At 45.2% G+C, this 26540-nt stretch overlaps 1 protein-coding gene across 1 annotated transcript in view; it reads left to right on the top strand.

Moving 5' to 3' along the window:
• LMNTD2 (lamin tail domain containing 2) overlaps positions 1-26540 on the top strand; it is a 99667-nt gene that overhangs the window by 61476 nt on the left and 11651 nt on the right. Inside the window, exons 9-15 of the mRNA XM_053249387.1 lie at positions 2284-2399; positions 6915-7066; positions 9361-9499; positions 11769-11964; positions 18666-18782; positions 21026-21222; positions 22540-22682. Of these exons, the coding sequence (XP_053105362.1) occupies positions 2284-2399; positions 6915-7066; positions 9361-9499; positions 11769-11964; positions 18666-18782; positions 21026-21222; positions 22540-22682 (1060 nt within the window). The remainder of the gene's footprint in view (positions 1-2283; positions 2400-6914; positions 7067-9360; positions 9500-11768; positions 11965-18665; positions 18783-21025; positions 21223-22539; positions 22683-26540) is intronic.

The raw sequence follows: 26540 nt of genomic DNA on the forward strand, positions 1-26540 counted from the left end.
ACAGTCTCTGTCCTAGAAAACTATTCCCATGGGTGGGACTATCTCTGATTACTCATGGTGCTTGGAGACACACTGTTTAATTTATGAAGATTTTTATTAGAGTTAAGCAACTATAGGCCTGTCTCCCACCTTCCGTGGTTGGGCAAGGTAACTGAGAGGGTGGTGGTGTCTCAGCTCCAAACAGTTTTGGAGGAAACTGATTATCTAGACCCATTTCAAACTGGTTTTCAGGTGGGCTATGCGGTGGAGACTGGCTTGGTTGGCCTAATGGATGATCTCCCATGGGGAATTGACAGAGGGAGTTTGACTCTGTTGGTCCTTTTGGATCTCTCAGTGGCTTTCAATACTATCGACCATAGTATCCTTCTGGATCATCTGAGGAGGTTGGGAGTGGGAGGCACTGCTATGCAGTGGTTCCACTTCTGCCTCTTGGGCTGATTCCAGATAGTATCACTGGAAGACTATTTTTCCAAACGTGAACTTGTATATGGTGTCCCCCAGCGCTACATACTGCCTCCAATGCTTTTTAACATTTACATGCAACTGCTGGGAGAGATCATCAGGAGATTTGATGCAGGGTTATCAGAATGCTGATGACACCCAAATCTATTTCTCCATGTGAACATCATCAGGAGAAGGCATAACCTTCCTAAATGGCTGCCTGGAGGCAGTAATGGACTAGATAAAAGATAACAAACTGAGACTGAAAACAAATAAGACGGAGGTACATATTACTGTGCAGGTTTGGAACTAAGGAGACAATTTTGTTCTGCCAGTTCTGGATGTGGTCACACTTCCCCAAAAGGAACTGGTATGCAGTCTGGGAGTGCTTCTGGAGGCTGAGGCAGTGGTCAGAGGTGCTTTCTATCAGCTCTGTTTGATATGCCAGCTGCGTCCATTTCTTGAGATAAACGACCTCAGAACAGTGGTACATATGCTAGTAACCCCCAGACTTCACTTGACTACTGCAGTGTGCTCTGTGTGGGGCTGCCTTTGTACAACTTCTTCACTATGAGCTCCATCACCCATTGAGGTAATCCAGAGAGGTTCATCTGCAGTTTCCATCAGCTCATCTGGTGGATACACAGCGATGGGCCTTCTCTGTTGTTGCCCCGAGACTCTGGAATGTGCTCCCTGCTGAAATAAAAGAGCCTCCCCATCTCTGACAACTTTTAAAAAGTCTTTAAAGACACATTTGTTCACCCAAGCTTTTTAACTAGACTTGTGGTTTTAAATTGTTTTAAGGTTTTAATTTATGTTTTGATTTGTTTATATTGCTGTAAACTGCCCATAAATGGAAGTTTGGGGTGGTGTGCAAACAGAATGAATGAATGAATGAATGAATGAATGAATGAATGAATGAATGAATATAAATGCATGTTGAAAAGCTTCTGCCATCCTGGGGCATCCATGTGAATGCATACTATGTGGTACTGGAATTTATGGCATTGTGCAGCCATGCCCCCAAGAAGACCCTTGGAGTAACTTCTAGATGCAGAGGATGTCACTTTCCCAAGGACAAGGGCAGTTTGAAGGCTCCTATTTCTTTGCTTGGTTATGTAGCTTCGCTTAATAATGCTGGGGAGCAGAGTGGGGTGTTGAGGTGGTGTAGAATTCAGAACCCCCACTGAGTTTGAGGGATAGTCCTTCCAACACGTGGCTGAAAAGAGCTTTGCCAGAAGTTGCTGGGTTCCAGGTTCTTCTGACTAATCTTTTGCAGCACCCCCTTCCTGCCTACCTACAAAGCCTACAAGATCCTATTTGGATGTTTGCTTGAAACTGGGTAAAGTCTCCCAGTATTGCTCCACTTTGTAGGTCAAGCTCTCCTTCCCCTAATTCTTCTCCCTGACACCGATAAGCTCCTGCAGTTGGTTCAGGGTGGATGGGGTTGAGGCACTGTGCCTTTTCTCCTTTAATCAGCACATCACTTTAGCTCCATAGAATGCAGAACTGCCAAAACATTGCCTAAGAGAATCGGTTCAACCTTGTCCTCTGTGCTTCACTTCTTTACATCCTTCCCCATCATTCATTCATTTATCCATTGCTCATATTGCTCAGTCCTTGGTGCTAGCTAGGGCAATCTTTTGCATGAGGCTTGGGACACTGGAGCTGTGTGTAGTAGTAGTAGTAGTCATCGTCATCTGCACAAGACACTAAGGTGACAAAATATCTGGGGGTTCCTTGATTTTGGCCCAGATTTAGGAGAAAGTATAGATTTTGCTTCACAGGTTGTTGTCCTCGCTGCATGGTGTCTATCAATTTCATTGCCTTTCTCTGTTTTAGTTTGGAAGTCTCTCATCATCTGATGAGGACAAAGATGATGAAGTAATCAGTAGTATAGGATCAGTTATTGGAAAAGCACACGTCTGTGGCACCACAGAGGAAAGTTCACTGGAAAGGTAACTGCAAATCACAGACTTTGTGATAGAAGAGTGTGTGTGTGTGTGTGTGTGTGTGTGTGTGTGTGTGTGTGTGTGTGTGTAAAGCAACCTCTTTGAGGCATGTTTGCACCAGAAATATGTCTGGGTAGGTACATACTAAAAAGTGTATACAGTCATTTTCTCATCTGGTTCCCTAATCAAGGCTTCATTCCTGGGTTTTGTTATGAGGAAACCAGTATTACATTTAAGAGGTAACTCGCTTCCTCATAAAGTATGGGGCAGGGGCAGGCATGGCAAATAAGAAGGTCAAGCATCATGAGACTACTGCTTGAAATGGCTGGTTAGAATGCTTACTCACAAGTAGTTCTTTTGGTAGGTTAGTTCCCCAGCCTGCTGTTTGCCACGGTAAAATCGAGATGCTTATATGCCCGTAACTCCGGTTTTGTCCTTTGTGAGAAGATGTTGGGGGAAGGCGAGGAAGAAATGCCCCCCCCCAAAACCTGCCCACTCTGTCTGAATTGCAGGCTACCACTAGAGGCATAACGAGAGGTAGAGGGAGGGGTGCAGCAGTTGCCAGGGAGTCTCCCCCCCGCCCCCACTTCATTTTTAAAGTTGTCAGTTGCTGTCCTCTTTCAAATGAAGGTGGGGATGGAGAGAGAAGCTGCCTCTGCTCTATGTGCCATATGAGGGGAGCTTGTGTGTTCCAGCATTTGGAGGAGCCTGTGACTTGAGGAAAGCAGGCAAGCAGAAGGCAAAGGGGCAACCCAAAAAGGATGGCAGGCAAGGCCTGTCTGTGACTCAGTCAGAGCTGCTTTGGTGCCTCTGCCCAGTGGAGAGTGTTGAAGGGTTCCTACGGAAAGCAGTATTTTAATCTAGTCTTCTGCTCTGATAAGGACATTACTAAGCATTAGGCTACCATGAGCACATAGAAAAAGTGCTATATACATGCAAGGCGTTATTTACACTCGTAGGGTCTTGCTGTACTTATCTCATTGAAGTAGGCTACTTGTGTTTCTTGCAGGGCTAAAACATTGCAAAAGAAGGGGAAATCAGGTACAGAGGATGTGGAATGGGACCCTGTTTCCTTTGTACACCACACAGGATGCTTTAAAGCAGTTTATATATAATATGGGTTAATGGTGGGTGATGCCTATTAAAGGGCTGATAAAGGACAGTTGGCCATACACACTCCTCCTCAATGGCAGGAGGAAACAGAAAGGGATTCCCTTATCTTTAAAAAAATTTGTTTTTTACTGTCTCACACACATGATCATATTCTTTGACTCTGCTTATTTGGATTAACTGCCAGTCCAATACCTGGTTCTCTACTCACAGCCGCTACAATAGATTAGAAGATCTGCTCTCCCCTTAAACATACACTGCAAGACATATCTTCTTCAGTCTTTATTTAATCCTGATTCTGAGTACATCTGGATGGTTAAAAGGTGTTAACAGGTAACACATGCATGCTATGTGATCTTGTCCAGACAACTCTTATTTCAGAGATCAGCTCAGTCTTCAAGTCATCTCGTAATGACTCTTGAGAAAAAGAGTCCCTTCTTTTCCTCTTCATCGGTTGTACACTTTCTTTTCTTCTGTCTCAGTCTTTCAGTCTTGCCTTCCTCTGTTGTCCACTTATTTTTTGCATTTCCTTCTGGCTCTGAGACTCTTCCCACCCCCACAAAACCTACTCAAATGTCACTTCTACATTTATTGTCCCCCCTCCAACTGTTTAGAGCACTCAGCACCATTGAAGTGTCCTGTCACCAATAAAGAAGCCATCTTATGTCTGTGATGTGCAAAAACAGTGCATTCAGGGAATGATGGAGTCAGGCCCATACTTTCTAGAGCCCTATGATTTCATCAATCAAAAATAAAATAACAGGGACTGACCTCCTGACTGAGGCTGCATGTGCCCTAGGTGAGAGGTGCCTGTGCAGCAGAAGGCTTCACGGGCACTTCTTCCAGCTGCATATATGCAGCCTTAATCAGGGTGTCAGCCACTGTTTTATATCATGCTTTTCTCAAAGGTTTCACATATGATTTCAGTGATCCTTACAATAGTCCTGTAAGGTAGTATGATAGGCATATTGGGCTGAAGCCCTCCCAGTGAATTTACGGGTGAGCTATGATTTGAATGAGATATTTTCCAGTTTAGAGCTTATTTTCCTAATGAGCATGTGAATCTGAGAGCATATGACAGAGAGAAGATGCATCTTCTCTCCACAGAACCCTGTGTTTTCACAGCACTCAAACATAGGGCAGTTTGAATCTCAGACAGTTGATGCTATTTCTAGTTTTCCTGTCCATCTGTTCTTCTGAGATTCTAGGTATATGGACTGTGATTAATATTAATCACAATAACAAGTACAATTGTGTACTTCACAATGTGAAGTAGTAGGACAGCAAAGAGCAAAGCTGGCATGAAAGTTCTTCAAGTCCGTGAAATTAATATTAATTAGTTACATTTAAATCTCACTCTTCTTCCATGGAGCCCTGAGCAGTGCACATGGTTATGTTTCTCCTCACAACAACCCTGTGGGGGAAAATATATATATATATACACACACACACACACACATTCTTGCTTTCTGTTCTTGGTCTAGTGCAGGACTGCACAACTTTGGCCCTCCAGCTGTTGTGGGACTAGAGTCCCCATCATCCCCAGGCTCAGTGACCAATAGTCAGGGATGATGGGAGCTATAGTTCAACCGCCACTGGAGGGTCAAAGTTGTGCATCCCTGGTTGTGCATCCCTTAGCAGAAATAATTTTCTGCTAAGGTGAAGACACACATTATTACAATATGCATTCCATTATTATATGCAGTAAGATCAGCATAAAATGGCTGTCGCCATGAGCTACAAGGTTGCTGTTACACGGCACAAGTGGTAATCATCTTTGTTTCTCAAGAAACTCATATGAAAACAACATTCAGTTACCTGTTCAGGGTAACAGTGCATAATATTACTGCAAGGTATCAGTGTACTGGATGAGTGATCTGTTTTTGAGTCAAATGGAATTGCATGGATAAACCTTTATTTTAAGATTTCTGATGTATGGTTGTTCTATTGATATAGGGCATGAACAGCACTTTGCAAAATAACACAATACTCAGTATCCCTAACCTGAACTTTGTGTCCTGTGGATTGGATTTCTTCTTTTCAGTGTTGCCAGAAACCCTTGTTTGACCCTGTGACTTACAGTGGCTTTCTTATTCACGCCATCTTCTGAAACTGTTCCCTTATCTTGGAGGCTCTCTGACACATGCCACCTTGACATCTAGAATTTCCACCTACATTTTGGCAGGGCTTATATGTCTTTCTCCCTTGCATAATAAAACTGCGTTGAAGAAAATTGAACAATACAGCTTTTGCCTGTATGGGTCATGGAGATGAAGTAAACTAACAGGAAAATTGTAGCTCTTTATGTTTAGGATTAGATCTTTGATGTGAACTAGAAACTTGGTTTTGTTTGGAAAGACTGTAAAATTTGAACAGAGCTCCTTCACCCTCAGTTATCTACCTTGCCACTTCTTGCCCCACTCTTTTTCCCCCTTTCCTTTTTCTGTTCAGTCTTTCCATCAAAATATCTGTCATCAGCTTGTTCTGATTTCTTCCCAATCAAGTAGAAAGGTGCAGGGCATAAATGCTAGCTCCCTAGAGTGGCCCAAGATGGTACTGAGAAATTACTCTGGAAAGCCTGTATGCAGTGTATATGGCCAGTGTCATTTTGATGGCTTTTATGTCCCCCCCACCCCCATCTTCAGGAAGCAATTGGAGGAGGTGGATGACAGTGGTTGGGGCCCTCTGTTCCCATAACTGGGGCTTGTCAAGTGCCTGATGTTATTCAGAATCACTGCTGATGCCAGCCATGTTTCCAAGATTGTCTAGGAGGAGGATGTGTATATGAATAGGAACAATGCGAAGTACTAAGCCAGTAAGGCGCAAAGATGGCATGAAAGCTGACAAGACAGCTCGTCTGTGAGCGGTAGTTCTTCAAGTGCCTTTCTAGATCCCCCCCCCCCACTATAAGAAATGCATGGTTGTTAACTCATTTTATTGTGTGGCATCCAGATGAATTCCCCCAAGGTAGCAGTTATGGGGAGTCTGGCATTTGCTGCATGGTCCCCCATTGCACCAGTCAAGCACAGGGGTCTTTATGGAGCCTTTTGGAAAGAAAATAAAAACAGAAAACTCCAGCCAATCTATCCTTTCATCCTGTAGCAATGGCCCACCATTATGTCAAAGGTTTTTTTAAATTAGTATTTTATACAATGAACAATCATATTCATTCCTCTCTCCAGTGCTGGAGTGCCAAACTCCCATGATACTTTTGTAAAAACCAAACAAATGAACAGCTATGCCCTTTGCAGCATGACTCCCCACCTCATTGTGGGAGTGGACAGGATATTGAGTGGACAGAATATTGCACTGTTCCTGCTGGACTGCGGCTTGTACGAGTATAGCACTAAGAATATAATCTGAGTTTATAAAAATGCTGGATAATCCACATAACACCTATTTTCCCTACAGCTCACTACCAGAGAGTAAGCAGCTTTCTGAACAATCCTCAGCTATTCTCACCTCTCCAAAATCAGATCCTGCTTCAACATCTACTGATACCAAGACGACAGAATCATCTTCAAGTTTGCCATCATCAGTGGAGAAAGATCAGCCTGGGTATTGTAAGTTCCAGTTCTTCCACTTTCAAAATAGTCTGGCACTGATTGGCTGATCAAAGTCACACAGTCTTAATGTAATCTGGGTTAATTCCTTTGACTTGTCCCATCTATGCTAGAGCAGCAACTTACTGTGCTGAAAGAGTAGTTTCTGTGTGATGTTCTGGTTAGTCTCGGAGAAGCTACAAAATCCATTTCCCTCATTACTGAGGAACCACACATTTTCTCACACACATATCTCAGATCCATGAATAAGTCCTATCAGATCAGAAGGCATTTCTTCCAAGAATGCTTGATCCTCTCTTTCCAGATATCCACCATTGCAGACATTCCTAGGATGGCTTCACAGCCCCATCTTGATTACTGTCATTTTCTTCCAGGAGTAGGGTTGGAACAGAAGATTTCGAACCATATTATAGACAGGAGGATCAGTTTATTATTGGGCAGCTTGGTTAGGTGCCACCCTTGTTGGCTGGGGGCAGGGTTGAGGCATGACAGAGTGGGGATGGGAAGAGGGATATGGAACAGAATTTCACTAAGTGCAGAGCTCAGCCTGCTCAAACATAGCACACACTGACTCCATCTGGAACATGATAGGACCTATCCAAATGGACAGCATGTACTTTTGCAAGGGCCCTGAGATACATTCTCATGGCCTGGAGCCTGATTAAGTTGAAGGCAGCATTCACTGCTTCTTATTCACAGGCCTCCAAAGTCCCTTGTGCTGTCAAGGGAATCTCTGGATCACAATCACATTGGGCTCATCAAGTTGAACTAACTGCTGGGCCCAGTCTTGGAAGCTCCTAAGTTAAGAAGCCACTGTCTGAGCCTCTCCTAAGCATAATAAAGGGCACATCCACACCTCAGCTTCCTGTGCATTACTGAGGATGTGGGAAATGTCCCAGGAAAAGGCAGACACCTTGCTGCCTGGCTCACACCCATACTGAAAACAGGAAGCTAGCACTCATCAGTTGTGTGGGCATGCAGGAGACCACTGCAGGCTGAAAGAGTCTGTGTTGTTTGCACTGAAAAGTGTCAGGCCTGCTTTTGCAGTGCACCCTTTCCCTAAATAAGAGCCAAGTGTGTATGCCCTGAGAAAGAATTGCAACAGGAAAATGGCTCATTAGATGTGTTCTTATCCTGGATCCAGAGGCATGGAATTCAGGATAAACAAATAAGTAATGAGCAGCGCCAGGTATTGTCCCCCACCTTGAGAGGGCCCTAGGAAAGTGTCTACAGAAGCATAGCCCATTGACACATTGATTCCCTTCCACTGGTAATTAGCAAAAGTGGGACTCTGACTAGGTAAGTACTAGATTGGTCCATTTGAGACATATGGTGCATATATATGGATTGTATACAAGGGAAAGAGTTGTGGTATGCAAGGACAAGACAGTGGCACGAAATCAGGAATATTAATAGTTTAATGAAATAGATATTATGTACAGAGAGGTGAGTGCAGACTGCTTTTCAGTGCTCTTGCTGCTGGCTGTTCCTTAGTGCTCTTGCTGCTGGCTGTTCCTTAGTGCTCTTGCTGCTGGCTGTTCCTTAGCCTTGCCTCTGCTCCAGGACTGGAATACAAGTAACTAAAGCCCTATTCAAAAGCTGGCCTGGATCAGGGAATGGATTAAATAAAAACACCACACATACGGGGAAATTATCTGTGGATCAAGTGTTTAGTTGCTGAAGACTCAGGTAATTGGACATTGGTGAAGAGGGGCCCTAAGGGTGCACAACGTATCAATAAGCACCTAGGCTTGTCCATTATCCCAGCACTTTTGCATTCATTGGCCAGGGCACTGGAAAACAGGAGCTGGCTTACTTCTCCCTGAGCAATTGGGTGGAATAGCGCCTGCACACTTTCCTTTGAATCTTCACAAAGAGAAGGGCTAGAAGCTTACCTTTTTTTTTTAAAAGGAATAACTGAAAATTTAGGGGTTTGGAATCTCTCTGAAATGATTAGGTTCCAAAGGCCACTCTGTGGCTACCGCAGTCTTATAAAAACGGCTGATAGCTCTGAAGCCAGGACACCAGTGCTTGCTCAGCATGCATGGATCTATTGCTTTGCACAGTAGGGATCTGGCTTCAGGTTGGGAAAACATGTTTTTAGGAAATACTCTCTGGAAAACAAGGGGCAGATCTAGGCCAGACCCTTTGTGTCCTACCATGCTGGATTACTTTGTTAAACAGTAATAAATTGATAACAATACATGGCACAGTATTCTGCACCCCCGCCCCAAGGTTTTCATTAGCAAGTATTAATGTGTCACATAAGGGGATTGTGTTTCAACTTTCTAAAGCTGTAGACTTGAGTCATACCCTGGATTCTTTAAGCTCCGCTCTGCCGAGTCTTACTCTTGGACATCCTGCAGAAGGGGAAGAACAATGGGTGCCCTTTGTCCATGGCACATCCATCTACCATACAGAAGAACGCAAAAGGTAAGTGCCACAAAGTGGAAGAATTTATAGACCTCAACCCTGGAGAGAACAATTCTATTGTTATTTGTCTGTGACTCAAGGGAATGGTGACAAGGCTTTCTCCTACAGTTTCTCCAGAGTTTGGAGAGAAGACTCTTGGATGTTTTCTTCCAATTACCATTTAGAATAAGAGATTGTTCCTTCTTCTGGTAGGGTCCCTGTACCACTCCACTGTGTTTGTCTTTCACTAAACAGCCAGTAGGAGTCAGACTGTATTTGCTTCCAGCTATACATTGAAAGCTGTGTTTAGGGACCACCCGTTCTTCTCACAATGTGGGTATTTCTGCTTTCAGAAGGCTCTGCCAGAGCAGGAAATTGAGACACTTTTATTGCCTGACAAACTATTCATAACCACTTTTTTATTTACAAGTTGGATTCAAGATATTTTGAGATAGCACTGAACAAGGAATGAGTCTTCACATGATCAGTCCATTTCCCCAAGTTTGGCTTCTCAGTTTCCTGGCTATTTTTGTGAGAGGAATTTTCTTCTTTGAGTTGCTCCTTTTCTGAGATAACCTTTTGAGCCTACCTGCTTGTTTATCACATAATGTTACAAAGGCAATCAGTTGGACCAGATTTCAGGCCTACCACCAAAGTTCCCTCCTGCATTCTGTTGGGAGCTGTTCAGATAATACTATGTGATAAGGACCCTTAAGATGCCGAGCTGCAAAGTAGGGTTTTTACTATTAAATGGGTAACTGTGCATTTAAAAGCTTCAACTAGCTGGTCATAGAGTTGTCAGCTGAGCAGCACTTGTTGCTGAGGGTTTCAAATCATTAAGCTTACTGCTTCTCAAGGCAGAAGGTCTGCAGCTGCTTGCCATTTTGTGAGGTTTGAAAACATCTGCTGAGCCCATGACTTTACACACTCTCTGTAGCATAGCCAGCATCTTGCAGACAGTCCCTTAATATATTTACCACCCAAGCCTCATTATTTAAAGAAGAGCTGTTGGAATCACCTCACCTCAGATGGAGTCACTTTACCAGCACACTACTTCTCTCACACATCCGCTGCTGAATCACACTTATGCATTTCTCCCATAACGTTCTCCTCTTTGGCTCTCAACTCTCCAGTTGACTTATGATTATTTCCTTCCCCTTCCTCCTGGAACATCTGACTATATCTACCATGAAGCTCATCAATGCAATCTCTGACAGGATGTGGCTATGACATTTTGCCCATTCAAGCCAGTGCTTGATGTATGGAGGAAAAAGGAGAGCCTTTAATGAAATCCACAAGCCCTACCTCCAGATTCCTCCCAACTGTAGACTACTTATGGCCCCCCTGTAGCCTTCTAAAAATATAGCTAAGGAGGTTAAACCCCTTCTCTCCCCCTGCCCCCATAATTAGGATACCAGATAGCTTCTTTTTGGGTGTTTTGGTGCCTCTTTCTTAAGCCTACTATTTGTTGGGAAATTGCCCAGGAACAATTTGCATATGGAATATGTACAAAGTAATTGGTAACATTTGTTTCTCCATAATATAAGAATAATATAATATAAGAAGCTGTGCTTCATGAACTCTTTCATGCACGTATGTGTTATACATTCTCCACTTCTGCCTCTCCCATCTAACAAATTTGCCAGTGCTAAAGATGCTACTACTCTCTTAACCACCACTTACTTTATCCTGGGTGCTAAGAGAAGCTAACTTTTCCTGTAATAGGTACACCTGCTTGGGTGTATCAGTTTTGAAGCTCATTTTGGAGCAGACCATCCAGCTCTACTTCTTTAGCTGGAATAATGCAAAGCACCTTGTTGCAGAATCAATTTATATCTAATAACTAGGAGGAAAAAATTGAACCCGACGAAGAAAATGGCCTGCATAGATTGTCTGATTTTGATTGCTGAATTGATCGCCTTCAGTGTGTATCCATCTGTAGCTTCACTCAGACCATTAGAACATGTGCAGACTCACTCCTTGTTCACTACTGCCCATTCTTCTCCACACAACTGTCTCTAGACTGAAACATCATTCCAGTCTCCTAACTTCAAGAACATCCAGAAAATAGTCTCTTGACTCCTTTCTGTTATGCTTTTCTCCTGCCATGCTTTCCCCCATGCTCTCTATTTCAGCTCTCTTAGGGACTCATGACACTTTAGCAACTTCCTGTGCTTACTATGGGAAGCCTACCTTGCACTTGGAGAATCATGACTCTAACTCAACCACATATCCATTAACACATCTCTCCCCCCCCTCCCGCCGCCGCCTTTTCTCTTCCTTCTTTCAGGTTTCCTGCTGTAACAGACTCTGTTAAAATTGTCGGTGTGCATCGTAAGGGAAAATTTGTCCGAATCCTCAACGCTTTGTTCAACAAGGAAGTAGACCTAAGTGGCTACATCATCCAGCAGTGGGTTGGAGGGTGCCCAGTGTCTATCTACCGCTTCCCAAACGGCACCATTCTTCCTGCACATCATCACATCACTGTAAGCAGCGGGGATCCTTCCACTTCTCAGTTCTTTGGGGATGTAAACACTGAAGGCACATATGTATGTTGAAAGAAATGAGAGGATCTGGGCTCAGCTCTCACTTACAAAAGGGCCATTTATTCATCCCCTGAGAATATTTTATGGTTGTCCCAATATCTGTCTCTCATACATCGCATAAATATAAACTGAGAGCACCCTGGATTTAATCATTCTAAAACACTTTTATGGCTTTAAACATTTTTCTATGTCCTAAAAAACTGAGTCTAACATATGAGTTATACTGTATGTTTATGGGTGTCCAGTTATTATTATTATTTTTTAAGCAAAATAGTTGTATAGGAACTGTTTCCTTCTTTTCCAAAAAGGTGAGACTGTAAAAACCAAAAAATAATGTATTTTTGTCAGCAATACAGGAAAACAATAGAAAACTTGCAAAATATTTTTAGAAGTGGTTGTACCTAATTAATTCTAAAATGATGCATAAATAGCTTACCCTGCTCTACAAAAGTAGATAAAGGCTCTCTGCTCTTCCTGCTCCAAGGCCGCAAGAGAGGGTGTACGTCACAAGCATGTAGTGAGAGCAACTGTTGAGCCAGAATCCTATGGACAATGAGGGATGCATAGAAGATTTTGCAGAGTCCACTTCAGCTATGGGCTGAGTCATGCGCTGCTAAACCAAGCTTTCATTTTCTCTGTAGTGCTGGAAAAGCAGGACACCCATCTGGTTGCAGAAGTCCCTGGTGGCCAAGGCACTGGCAGACAGGAGGCACTGCAGGCTCCTCAGCACCTGTTCCCTTTTCTGTGGAGCCTGTAACAGAGGAAAGGTTACCTGGCAGGTGCCTAGGAGTGGGGGCTAATGGTGTGTCATGGAAGAAGGTGGGAGAAGCAGGAATCAAAGAATGATATCATCCTTGGAGCTCAAAGCCAGAGTTTGGTGTGCAGCTGCTTTTTCTCTTTGGAGGATGCTGCTCAGGTTGACTGTGCACTTGTGTTCCAGGGGAATCAGTTTGGGAACATGGTGGCAGAAGGTTTGTGGGGCAGACTGTGGCCCCATTTGCACGTAATGCCAAACCAGAGTTGAATGGGGCAGAGGCTGGAATTTGTGTACGTCTGAATGTGTGAAACCACGGTTTTGCAGCAAAAGTGACCTGCAGTTTCCCTCACCAAACTCCAATTTGAACCTTCATTTTGTAGTGATTTTCGCTGCTCCAACCTGAAGTTTGAAGGTGGCAGGTCAGAATGCAGATGCTGCCATAACTGCAGTTTCTGGAATGGAAATCATTGAGAGGGCGGCCCAGACTCACCCAGGAATGTGGCTGCTCCAAGCCTGCCGCGCTTCTTGATGGCCGCCTCTCTGATCACTTGGCCCGCCCCATCTCCACACTCCTCAAGCCCTTGCCCAGCAACAGGGCTGCCACCTTGTCCCATCCCAAGCGTCTATACCTGTCAAAAGGAAAAGTCACATTGGGGGATGCCTCCTTTCCACTGTGTCTCTTGGTCCCCCCTCTGGCAACCAGAAGACAAAAGGGACAAGATGGAAGGATGGGCACTGTGTGTTTTGGTCACCCAAAATAAAGAGATAAAAAAGTATGTTCACACACACATGCAGTCGTGGTGGCACCTTAAACCAGACAAGCCCATTAGAGTGCTCCTAAGATAACATATAAGCTGGGCAATGATACCTGGGGTTGGGTTTTAAAGGCAGCCCCACCCAGGATTTATTGAATGTCTCTGCTCTATTTTTTGTACTATAAAGTTGGGGAAAGGGGGCCCAGCCACTTCCCCTTGGGAGCAAGCATGCACTCTATGGCATTATTCATGAGAAGAACCATTTTGGAGTGCACAGGGATTAGGCAGAATCATTAATAATGTGTGATGATGACCCTTCTCCCAAGGACAGCTCTCTTATGAGAGTGAAAGCAACCACCACCCAGCCTAGTTGCCCCTCAAGCAAGCAAGCGGCGAGGATGGTACCCGGGCAACACCTTTCCCTGTCTTGGCAACTGCCACGAAGAAGCAGTCCAAGTAGGCCTTTTGCCAGTTTGGTCGTTCTACCTTTCTAGGATCACTAATAATCAGGGCTCCACTCTCCCTCAGTTCCCCATAGCGGCCAATCTGCACACACTGCAACGCTGGTCCAACCCCTGAAATTTGAATGAGAGTAAAGATCTATCCCTGGACCCAGTGTTTCCCTGGTCTACCCAACTGGTACTGTCTGGGCACATGGAGTGGCCACTACTCCTTGGGAGTATGAAAGGGTTGCCTGGAGAGGAGGGGATCACAGTGTAGAAGTTCAGTTATTTACCAGAGAAAATGAGGCCCCCACATAAGCAGGGACCTCTTGACTTCGATGGCCCAACTCATGAGAGTGCAGACCGACAGAGGACTGAAAGTCTTGCAGCCTCTGGCCCTGCCCAGTGGACTGGTCCTTTCATGAGAGAGGTAACCCCCAGCTGGCAAGCCAATATGGGAGCAGGGGTGTGCTTGGGTGTTCCTGGACTGCTTTGATGGGGTCTGCTATCTCAAGAGCATCCTTGCTTGCTGTGGACCAGATCTCATGATCCTTTACCCTCCCTCATATAAATGAGGGTATATAAATCAAATCAATCAATCAATCAATCAATCAATCAATCAATCAATGTTCATACATACATATTCCCTCCTAGGAAGTCATCAAGATCCCTTCCCAGAGCAACAGAAAACTCGGGCCCCTCTGCATACCCCTGTTGCCAGAAATTGTGCTTGTGCAAGACTGTTTGGGTCTGAGGCTTACGAAGCCACTGGTGCACTTGCTATCAGAATAAGGGCTTCCATGACAATTACATGCCCTTCCCTTGCCGAGGGCGGGGTGGTCCATTCCAAAAAGGCACAATAGCACTCGGCCTGCCCCCTTGAAGATTGTGGCCAATGGCTGCCACCCTGCAAACCTTCTGATACCTTGCCCACAATCTGGTGATGCAAGTGCTGTGCAGCTTTCTGGTATGCAGACTTGGTGGACCAAGAAGAGGGAGTGGCTCCCCTGTTCTGAAACTGGAGGTTGCTGGGTTACAGTTGGACAAATGCCTGCGATACGATTCATGGTTACAAAAATTAACCTTGGATTTGTCTACCTGTGGTTTGCTGTTACATGCAAATGGGGCCTGGATGTCTTCAAACCAGGAATGGTGATGACACCCTCCTACCTTCTCGTGAAGCAGTGTAGACACAAAACCATGATCACACCCTTTGAAGGGCATGCAGATCCTAGTCTGCCATCACCTAGCAGATTTGCATTAGTGCAGTTTCTCTCTGCTCATCCCTCAGTCACCATCCATTCTCCAACTCTTCATACTGTTTCTCCTTAAGAAATCTTGTGAGACTGTCTGAGGATTGGGGGACACCCTAGCCTGGAAGAGAAATGGAAAGGAGCCCTGCTAAGCCTCTACCTCTGGTGGTCTTCAAAGTGTGGGTGGCCCGTGAAAGTGCTGACCCCAGTTGGGCTCTTGCACCACAGGTGTCACTACACGTGGGGCTGGTGGATGGTGTCCAACCTAGGTCCCTCCCCCTTTTAAAACGATGAGTGTAGGAGGGCCTGGAATATGCCTTCCAGCAGGAGATAATCAGGTGGTAGTGTAGAGGAGGGAAGGGAGTATTGGAATCTCTAGGGGAACGATGCCATTTTCTCAAGTCTGGGGAACCAAGGACACAGAGACTCACAACAGGAGATGGTTCCAACTTCCAGGGCTGTGAGAGTACAAGTTCTGGTGTAGGCATGGTACACCTCTCCCATGCAGATGGGTCACCCTAGCTGCATGGGGAAGGAAAGACTGACAGATTCTTTGTGATTGTTTGCTACTGGCAACTCCCTTCTCAGGGACTGGACTGGATATAAAGAAACAGGTTTCTCAGATCAGCTTGGAACAGTTTCATATTGCCAGCCACAGACTGCAGAGAGAATAGCATACAGCTCAGCTTATTGCATTGACATCCTATTTTTCTTTTCTTTTTAAATGCCCTTTTTTCTGCATGCCTTTCTAACTGTACTCTCCTTTGTGAGGTGGAAGATGTTGGGTCTGATTATGTCTCTCTCAAACTAGCCCACTGAAATATGCAACATTAATATGTTTATTATATTATAAGATACTGAGGGCCAAACTATTGTTGGAAGTGAAGGACTATGCGCTGTCTCTTGTCTCAATGACATAGAAGGACAGACTAGTGAGTCAGAGGGCTAGAGGGTCAAGACACTGGACATCCCTTCTCTACTGCTCTGACACTATCCCTTTGATATGTAGATTGCTAATCTCAGGGACTTCCTTCCTTCTTTCCTGCCACTTCCTCTTCCCTTCTTCTTCCCTTTCCTTCTACCTTGCAACATACAAGCTCCTCTCCCCTGCACCATGTGTGCAGAGATGCAGAATCCATCAGCATCCAGCTAGATAGATAGATTAGAGATCCTAACTCCTCACTTTCCTATCTAGAATGGAGTTCTCTAATAAATACTACTTATATTGATCTGAAACTATGAATTGGCTCCAAGTTACTTTACTCTCAGCATACATGCATGCCTAACCAAATTCCGCTGTCTTGTGCCTCCCGTGCACTCTGCTATAATGAAAAAGAGTTTCTCTTACCAGAGAGAATTCCTAACAACTATAAGGTCATTCACATGACTGGCCAAAGCTGGGTAGGAGCAGGAAAATTTGGGTAGAGAGGCTTATGTGGAGTAGGGATTTGCACAAACTGAGATTGTGCACCAGTTCAGGTGCATGAGCCTTCATTCATGCACATTCCTAGTATGGAGTCCCAGGACACCTTTACCCTGCTGCTTCAGAGCAGGGCTACCCTATTTTTTTAAACTTTGGCTTGAACCAAGGCACGAAGGGAAAAGCCCCATCTTACTTCAACAGCCCCAATTGTGTGCATTATCAGGGCTGTTTGCAGCAGCCCAGCAGCTGGCTCTTCACCCTTGAGTGCCACCTATAGAGCAGCCAAGAAGCCAGGAGCTGCTGCATTGACATGGGCAGCCTCTCTGTTGCCCATGCAATGCATTGTGGGATATTGGAGGACTTCCTCCACCAGATCCCTGCTGCAGACATCTCTGCCATGCCAATTGTGTGGGTGTATGGCAGAGCGCAGGCAAGCCCTTGCTTTGTGTGGGGGAAGGTACTGTAGGTATAATCCTGCCTTCCCCCCAGCCTGCCCTAGCCCCAGGGATTTTGGTCACGGGAACAGCCCTGATATTTTTCATGCCAATGTGTAGCTGATGGGTCTTCTTAACCTTAAAAAAGCAACATCAGGAGGGGATTATTACTGAGAAGCGGGGAGGAGAGCAGTGCTTGACAGTCTTGTCCGGACTGTCATTACTGCATGCCAAATCACCTCTCCAATAAGCTTTTCTACCCATGTGGGTTTTGTATGTTCAAGCTATAAAAAGGACCACAGGCAATAATTACATGCATGTGCCTCTAGCATGTATTAGGGTCAGACAGAATGCAAAACCATGGTTTGTGCTTATCATAATTTGGGTTTTTAGTGGTTTTAGCATCATAGCGTACAACAGGTAAACTATGGCAAACTTGTCTGCTTTTGTTTCCCATCTGTTCAGAGCTCAGTTTAATACGCTCATAAGTTCATTCCTGTTTCTGTGTGCAGCAACATCTGGAGGAAGAGCAATGTGGTTTATCAGAGGGCTGTAAATTCAGAAATAACTGAAACTACGGCACAACCCATGACTTGCAAATCAACTCCAACCCATGGTTTCAGATCCTGGTTTGTTGGTCCCAAATAAACCACAATTTGTGAGTAGGCTCAATTTCAGACAAAACATGACACTATTGTTTTAACAAACCATGGTATTGTATTGTGTCTGAACTCAGCCAGGAAATTTGGTTCTTGGATGGCAATGCAAGGCTCTGAACTAATAAAAAAAGTGAACTGCATACTACACCGCAATGTAGTGCAGCTTATTCATCAGCTTTGTAGCTTCTACTGGGCTAGTCTTGTCCTTACTTCACATGGACATTTATCACACAGGGCTTTCGAAGCCCTTTAGCTCACATCTCCTACGGAATGGAGGGGGTACATTCACATATTGGCCAGATTTACCACGAAATCCCTGCAGGTTATTGGGGAGCACTTCACAAACAATTCAGGTTTTTCACTGCGCATTAGAGTGTAGCCCAATTGTTGAAAATATACACTTTTTGCATCATTTGGAGAGGGGGTACAACTTTGAGTTTGCAGTGAAGCCTTGCAGTAAACCTGTGGTAAAGCCTGCTATCTGGGAAAGCTCATGCTGAGAAGGCTGGTAAGATAATGGGTTTTGTTGAAGTTGTTGGAATCTGCAGGTTGGAGCTGAATATTGCTATTGTAAAAAATATTGTTAAATAATAGGAACATAGGAAACTGCCATATACTGAGTCAGACCATTGGTCTATCTAGCTCAGTATTGTCTTCACAGACTGGCAGTGGCTTCTCCAAGGTTGCAGGCAGGACTCTCCCTCAGCCCTATCTTGGAGAAGCCAGGAAGGGAACTTGAAACCTTCTGCTCTTCCCAGAGCAGCTTCATCCCCTGAGGGGAATATCTTGCAGTGCTCACACATCAAGTCTCCCATTCATATGTAACCAGGGCAGATCCTGCTTAGCTATGGGGACAAGTCATGCTTGCTACCACAAGACCAGCTCGCCTCTCCTAACATTAGGCTGATATTTTATAGGTTTGGGCTGCTGGGGCCAACCTTCCTGGGAAGAAATCTTCAGACAAGGCAGACCTATGGAAGTTTTTCAAAGCAGGCCCAGAATGCACTACCATCCTCTGTGATTGCCATGGCCAGGTGAATTGCTTTCTTTAATATTCTGGAAGAGAAGGCAAGATCTGCTTTGTACTTTTTCTTTTTTTAAGTGGGGCTACAGAGTATGCCAAGTGTTATCATCCAATGATGGCATTATATCAGGAAAAACACAGGATAATCTCTAAGAAGAGAGCATCTGCATCTGGAGATCTGCATCAGGAGCGCTTTCTGTCAACTTCGGTTGATATGATAGCTGCGTCTGTTCCTTGAAGACAAATGATCTCAGAACGTGGAGCACTGACTGGTAACTTCTAGGCTTGACTACTGCAATGCGCTTTGCGTGGGGCTGCCTTTGTATGTTGTTCAGAAACATCCATTAGTTGAATCTCCCTTTTAAAGCCCTGAATGGCTTAGGACTGGGTTACCTGGGAGAACGCCTTCCTCAGTATGATCCCCATTGCACTTTAAGGTCATCTGGAGAGGTCAGTGTCCGGCTGCTGCCTCGTCACCTTCTCTGTAGCTGCTCCTGGGTTCTGGAATATGCTCCCTGTGGATATTGGAGGATTAAGAGTTTTAGCAGGCTTTAAAAGAGCCCTAAAACATATCTTTTTTGAGTATTGAAATGATTTTAAACTGGTTTTAATGAGTCATTTGTTTTTTATATGTTTTTATATTTGCGAGCCACTTAGCGCCATCTGAGTGAGGCAGTATAAAAACCTGATTAATAAAATAATTAAAAGCTACTGGATCTCATCAAAATACATTGGCTGACATCCTAACAAAGCATTTGTTGCATGAGTGCAAAGCTGTTGCACTAGCTACTTTTCTAGGTTTGGAGCTTGTGAGAGCTTTGTTAGGACAGAAGCCATTAATTGGGGGTTTACTCAGGTGTCTGCGTCTTTCAAATAGTTTGGTTTCACTGTAAAGTTAGATAACTTGATCAAGGCATGGGTGAGACTTTCATTAATTTTATTATTCTGCAAAAGCAAGGCAAGAGAATCTATGCACTTAACTTGAGGAGGGTCTCATGTGCCCATGTCCTAGTGTGGAAATTACATTTTATCCCACTCTTTCACCCCAAAGCAAAGGGCAAGTACACGGTCTCTACCCTGCAAGGTAGACTAGGCAGTCACCAAGACAGTGATTGACATGAGGTACTGACTAAATAGGAACTTGAACCTAGAGCTCCCTGATCCAAGGCAAATACTCTTGTCAACTATACTACACGGGCTCTCAGTGTATGGAAGTGTGCCAGAGACTGCTGTGTCCTGTGGAAAGGCTTATTGGCCACTCCATTATGTTGTGTTAGTTATCTAAGCGTATAGAATGAAAAGAAGACAGGTCCAAGACCATGGTTTTGAAGGTACATGATGCTGGGGATGTGCGAACCGCCCCGGCCAACTTGGAGCTGGTTTGGGGAGTCTAAAGTTAAAAAAACAACAACCAAAAAAACCCCAACACTCACCACCAGGTCCAGTGATCTGGGGTGGTGCTGCTGTTGTGGACATAGCGGGTCTCTGCTGTTTTCCCCTCCTCCCTGCTCTTCCAAGTGCCATTTTGGCCCATTCTTGGGCGCTTCCAGATGCTTGCAAATCATTTTGGAGGCCACCATGCATGCACCCTGGCCATTTGCATGGCCGGGTCATGACTGGACCTGGCTGTGAGTGGGTTTAAAACAAAAACAAAACCCCCACACCTTTAGAACACCTGAATTGGCTCAAATTCAAGCTGGGGGTCTGTTCGAGGGGTACAAAACCTAACATGCCTGGCTTGGTTCAAGTCCAGCAAACTGTTTTTGTGCACAACCCTACACGAACCAGCTTCGTTGAAGCTAAACAAGTTTGGTTCTGACCAGAGGTGGGTGGGAAAATGCCTGGCAACTTGTGTCTGCTGTCTTTAGTTTTATAATGGAAGAAAGACAGGACATGAGTATAATGCATAAATAAAGATGGGTGCGTGTATCTTTCGCCTCTGCAGCTAACAGCAACAATGGTTATTCATTGGGGAAACCACCCAGGATTAAACCACCAATTGAAATATGGGGAGCTTGCGGCAGCTTTTATACAAACCAAAAGAAGCTGGAAGATCCAATCGCTTATCTCCCACAGCATGTCAAATTGGGCCCTAAAATATGCTCTGTATTTGAAAATGGTCATGATTATTCTGTGTGTTAATTATTGATCAAGATGATGATCCAATAGTGGATGAGGTTCAGAATATGGTGAGAGAGCTAAAAAGCAAGGTCTGGTGAATAATGTTATTTTCTTCTCCTCATATCCGCCGAGACTGTGTCACAATATGTAGCCCCTCACAGATTCACAGCAGCTGCAGAGGCCTACAACGATAACGTGGACCTTTCAGTGGACAAGTTTCCACTCTATGAAGATGAGGAGAAACATGACGTGTCACCGTCCTCAAGGACAGTTGTGCCCTCACAAAAAGGAAATTTGATTAGCACCTCAAACATCATGATGCAGAGAAGGTATTGTTCACCCTTGAACTGAGCTAGCCAACTAAAACACGGGCAAGGAGTGGAGTGCTGTCATGTATTTCATTACTATCCTACTTCCAGTTTCCATTATGAGTGTGCAAGTTGCCGCTGACCTGGGAGAGCTGTGCTTCTATGAGTCCACTTAGATGCAAGCAATGGCACAAGGCCCCATGCCTACAGCCATGTGACAATGACAAAATGTGTTCTGTGGCTATAGGAAGATCTTCCAGAATGTATCCATTATCTTTCTGTATAGGCTTGTATAGAGGAGCCATAAGGGGGAGTGGGGAGTAGTCAGCTTGGGACTGACACATTCTTGGCCACTACTAAATTGGAATCATGCCTTCAACCCCTTCAGGGTGAGCACAACAACAGATGGCGCAGGAAGGTTTTTACTGGCTGGGAAATAAACAAATCTGTGGAAGAGTCAGGTGCACAGACTACAGGGATCTAATATTGATCTAGGCGCACCTAGATATAGCTTAAAAGTGTCATTGGAACTATTCTGTAATATGTGTTTGCCTAGCTGTGTATACATTATTATTATTACATTTATATCCCACTCTTCCTCCAAGGAGCCCAGAGCAGTGTACTACATACCTGAGTTTCTCTTTCACAACAACCTTGTGAAGTAGGTTAGGCTGAGAGAGAAGTGACTGGCCCAGTCACCCAGCTAGTTTCATGGCTGAATGGGGATTTGAACGCAGGTCTTCCCGGTCCTAGTCCAGCACTCTAACCACTACACCACGCTGCCTCATATATGACATACATACATACATATATATATATATATATATATATATATATATATATATATATATATATATATAAAACACACGCTACATATATGACGGTTAGTTCTTAAACCTGCTGTTGTCAGGTAAATTTATTGTACCTGACAATAGCCAGCGTGGTGTAGTTTTTAGAGTGCTGGACTAGGACTGGGAAGACCTGAGTTCAAATCCCCATTCAGCCATGATACTAGCTGGGTGACTCTGGGCCAGTCACTTCTCTCTCAGCCTAACCTACTTCACAAGGTTGTTGTGAAAGAGAAACTCAGGTATGTAGTACACCGCTCTGGGCTCCTTGGAGGAAGAGTGAGATAAAAACAACAACAACAACAACAACAATAATAATAACCTTCAGTGCCAAACGTTGCATTTGAAATGTTTGCAACAACCCTGCCGAACTGTCAAGCTGACAAGGCTTGGTAGAGTGTGTTGGTAACAAGCAGCGGATGGATGGATGTGTGGTTTTAGCAGGATGAGGGTGAGCTCTGTATTGACTCAAGCCAATGTTTCTGTTCAGGCACACAAGACTCTTTTCTGTGGATTCCTCAAGCAGTAGAATGTGGAATGGTCGTTCCATGGTAATCAAGAGAAGCAGCAGTTCAAGTAGTGAGGCTATTGGCTCAAAGCCCACCTCTCCAAAATCCTTACCTCCACTGTCGGGTATGTAGGTCAGCATAAGGTCACCATCCTTACTAATTGTTCCAAGAGGCTCTCATATTTAACAACGGGATAGCTACCCCTATTCAAGCCCAGGACAGCATCCCTCCAGTGGCTGTTGCTGGTATCTACTTCATGTTGCTTTTTAGACTGTGAGCCTCTTTGGGACAGAGAACCATCTTCTCATTCCTTTTGCATGCTCTGGAAAGTGCTTTGTGAACTTTCTTGTTGTTGAAAAGCAGTCTACAAATAATAATGATCTGCATGTTAACTGCAATTATCTGACGTTAAGCCATGTCAAGTGTTAGCAGCTCTTTCACCACGTAGAACATCGTTATTGCATTACAGAAAAGCCAGGAGTGTAGAAGAGTACAATAAACAAAATAGTTTAATGGAATGCATTCATAACAAGCCCTAGTAACAGAAGTTAATTACTAAAGCTGTGCAAGACTTTGGAGGCCTATTTGGAGTTGGCCCAAACCCAAATGTCATCTGGTTCTGGCTGATTTGGATAGGTTGCCAGGGCCCCTGCCAGGGGCAGGGGGGCCGGGATGCTGAGCAGAGTTGCTGCAAGCCCCCTGCCTGCCTCACTGTTCACTGCCTCCTCTGCAGGCCTCCTGGCCCACCCCACCATTTGCCGCCTCTGCCACAGGCCCTGCTCACCACTGGCCTCCACGGCCCCTGCTCACCACTGCTGGCTGGCTTCCCTTTGCCAGCTATGATGCAGTATGATGCACAGCCTGGCACCTGTTATCCCTGGGATGAGCTCGCACCAGGGTGGTGGTGCCATTGTACTGCATAGCTGGCAAAAGGAAATAAGCTGGCTGCAGCATTGAGCAACCGGTGATGTTGGGTAAATGGAGGCCAGCAGCAGGTAGGTGGGCGGAGAGGGTGGGGACCTTTGGTGGCAATGGTGGCAGTGGCAGCCTCCTAGAAAATTTAGACATGAGCCACTGTCAATGTCACTATGCCACTGCATGTTTAAGAACATAAGAACAGCCCTGCTGGATCAGGCCCAAGGCCCATCTAGTCTAGCATCCCATCACGGTGGCCCATCAGATGCCTCTGGGAGCCCACAGGCAAGAGGTATGTGCATACTCTCTCTCCAGCTGTTGCTCCCCTGCAACTGTTATTGAGAGACATCATGCCTCTAAAGCTGGAGATGGCCCACAGCCACTAGACCAGTAGCCATTGATAGACCTGTCCACCATGAATCTATCTAAACCCCTTTTAAAGCCATCCAAGCTGGTGGCCATCACCACATCCAATGGCAAGGAATTCCATGGATTAATTATGCGTTGTGTGAAAAAGTACTTCTGCTTGTTGGTCCTAAATTTCCCAACCTTCAGTTTCATGGGGTGACCCCTAGTTCTAGTGTTGTGAGAGAGGAAGAAGAATTTCTCTTTGTCTACCCTCTCTACACCATGCATAATTTTATACACTTTTATCATGTCTCCCCCTAGTTGCCTCTTTTCCAAGGTAAAGAGCCCCAGATGCTGTAGCCTAGCCTCATAAGGAAGGTGCTCCAGGCCCCTGATCATTTTGGTTGCCCTTTTCTGTACCTTTCCTAGTTCTACAATATTCTTCTTAAGATACGGTGACCAAAGCTGAACGCAGTACTCCAGTTGTGGCCGCACCATAGATTTGTATAAGGGCATTACTTTACTTGCTTCTGGGGTGGCAATTCAGGGCAGGGGCATAGACTTCTCAATTTCTCAGGGTGTGTGTGTGTGGGAGGAGACATCTTCTGGTAGCAAGCATGAATTATCCTCCTTGCTAAGCAGGGTGCACCCTGGTTTGCATTTGAATGGGAGACCTCATGTAAGCACTGTGAGATATTCCCTTTAAGGGATGGGACCAATCTGGGAAGAGCAACTACATACTTGCATGCAGAAGGTTCCAAGTACCCTCCCCTCCCTGGCAGCATCTGCAGATAGGGCTGAGAGAGAAGCCTGCCTGCAACCTGGAGAAGCCACTGCCATAAAAAATACTGTATAAAAAATACTGAGCTGGATGGACAAAGAGTCTGACTCAATGTAAGGCAGCTTCCTATGTTCCTTCCTAGGCTCCTATGGCTAAACTCAAAACAGGCACAGGTGTATTCATCTATATGTATTCATTATTTATATTTCCAGAAATCACTCTTCATTAACAATTGATCACATGGTTTTAAAAATGGAATATATTTTTTCACTCTGTATATTGAAGCCCATAATCTAAAATAAAAATCAAGAAACTTTTTACATGAATTAAAACAAACTAGCTGGGCTGGACGCAGAGCATCTGCACCTCCGGCCAGCCTACCCTCTGCCACTGCCCCACCCACCCTCCAACACCAGCATGCCCAGCTTTCTGGCTGACCGGCTGCTCCCCCCCCACTTGCTTTCTGGAGGGCCAGCCAGCTTCTTCCCACCCCCACCCTGCACTTTCTGGCTTGTAGGCTGGCCAGAAAGCTGGCCTACCACCTCCTCCCAACCACCCTGGTAGCAGCCGCCTCCTCCTGGTGGCCGGGCTGGGCCAGGCCAGCCCACCACAACCTCCTCCTCCCCATGGCTGGGCCACCCACCGCCTCCTGTTCCTGCTGGCTGGGCCAGCCCACAGCCGCCTCTTCCGGCCGACCAGCAGCCACCACCACTGTCTCCCCATCCCTGTTGCTATTCCCCGGGCAGCTGCTCTCACAAGAGCTGCCACGCATGGGATTAGTGATGGGTATGCCTAGGAGAAATAAATATATAGATAGATGTATTATTATAGGACTCTGTAGGAGAACAGAGCAGACGTTGTGTACATTATAAAGACAAAGTGAGATGAGAGCACTTCTTTCTCTAAAGGAAGGCCTGTGGCAGCAGAACCCCCTTACATCCCACCATTGGGGAACCAGCTTCTTCCCCTGCCCCCCACCCCACCAGTGGTGGCTGGCTGGTGATCTGGTTTTTTTGTCGAGACACACTTTTGGATAACCATTGTATGCCAGCATCTGCGGCTTTTTAGTTTGGAAAAGAAGTGACTATGGGGAGATATGGTAGAGGTGTATACAATTATGCATGGAGTAGAGACAAAGAGGACGTTTTCTCCCTCTTTCACACCACTAGAACCAGGGGTCATTCCATGAAGCTGAAGACTGGGAATTTTAGGACCAACAAAAGGAAGTATTTTTTCACACAGCACATAATTAATCTATGAAATTCTCTGCCACAGGAAGTAGTGATGGCCACTAGCTTGGATGGATTTAAAAAGGGCTTAGACAAATTCATGGAGAACAGGTCTATCAATGGCTACTAGTCTCGTGGCTATAAGCCACCTGGTGAACAAAAAGAGCCCCCCCTAAAAACAGATATATATTCTATACCTTTATACTGCGTATGCCTGGTACTTCCGGCCACTTACAGCCGATGAGGGCACCGGGGAGGCAGGGAGGTCTGCTGCCGCCCCAAAGGTTTTTCCAAAAATACAGCGCCGGTAGGGGGAAAGCGTTGGGAGGGGTAAGTGCACCCTGTCCCCACCCTTAAAGTGCAATGACCGGGGCCTTCGAACTGACCCCGGCATTCGAACCAGTTCGGAGGCCTCTACAATGGCCTTCGAACCGGTTCGTGCACATCCCTAGCTGTGAATATCCTCTCTCAGTAGTTCTCTCATCAAACGCACATCAGTTGAAACACGTTTGGCTCAGGACATCAGACTGTAAGTACCTCCTTCCGCTGCACTGTTGTACACCGCAGGAATACCAGACACTTGTGGAACAGCTTACTCTATACCTCAAATACACAAGTTTAACTCCTTTGAAGCTTAGGACTCCCACTGAAGCATTCCCTTGGGGATTTTTCTGTATATATATTTACAGATATTTTAAATGAACCCCCA

Source organism: Hemicordylus capensis, chromosome 1 (assembly GCF_027244095.1).
Source record: "Hemicordylus capensis ecotype Gifberg chromosome 1, rHemCap1.1.pri, whole genome shotgun sequence".
NCBI lineage: Eukaryota > Metazoa > Chordata > Lepidosauria > Squamata > Cordylidae > Hemicordylus > Hemicordylus capensis.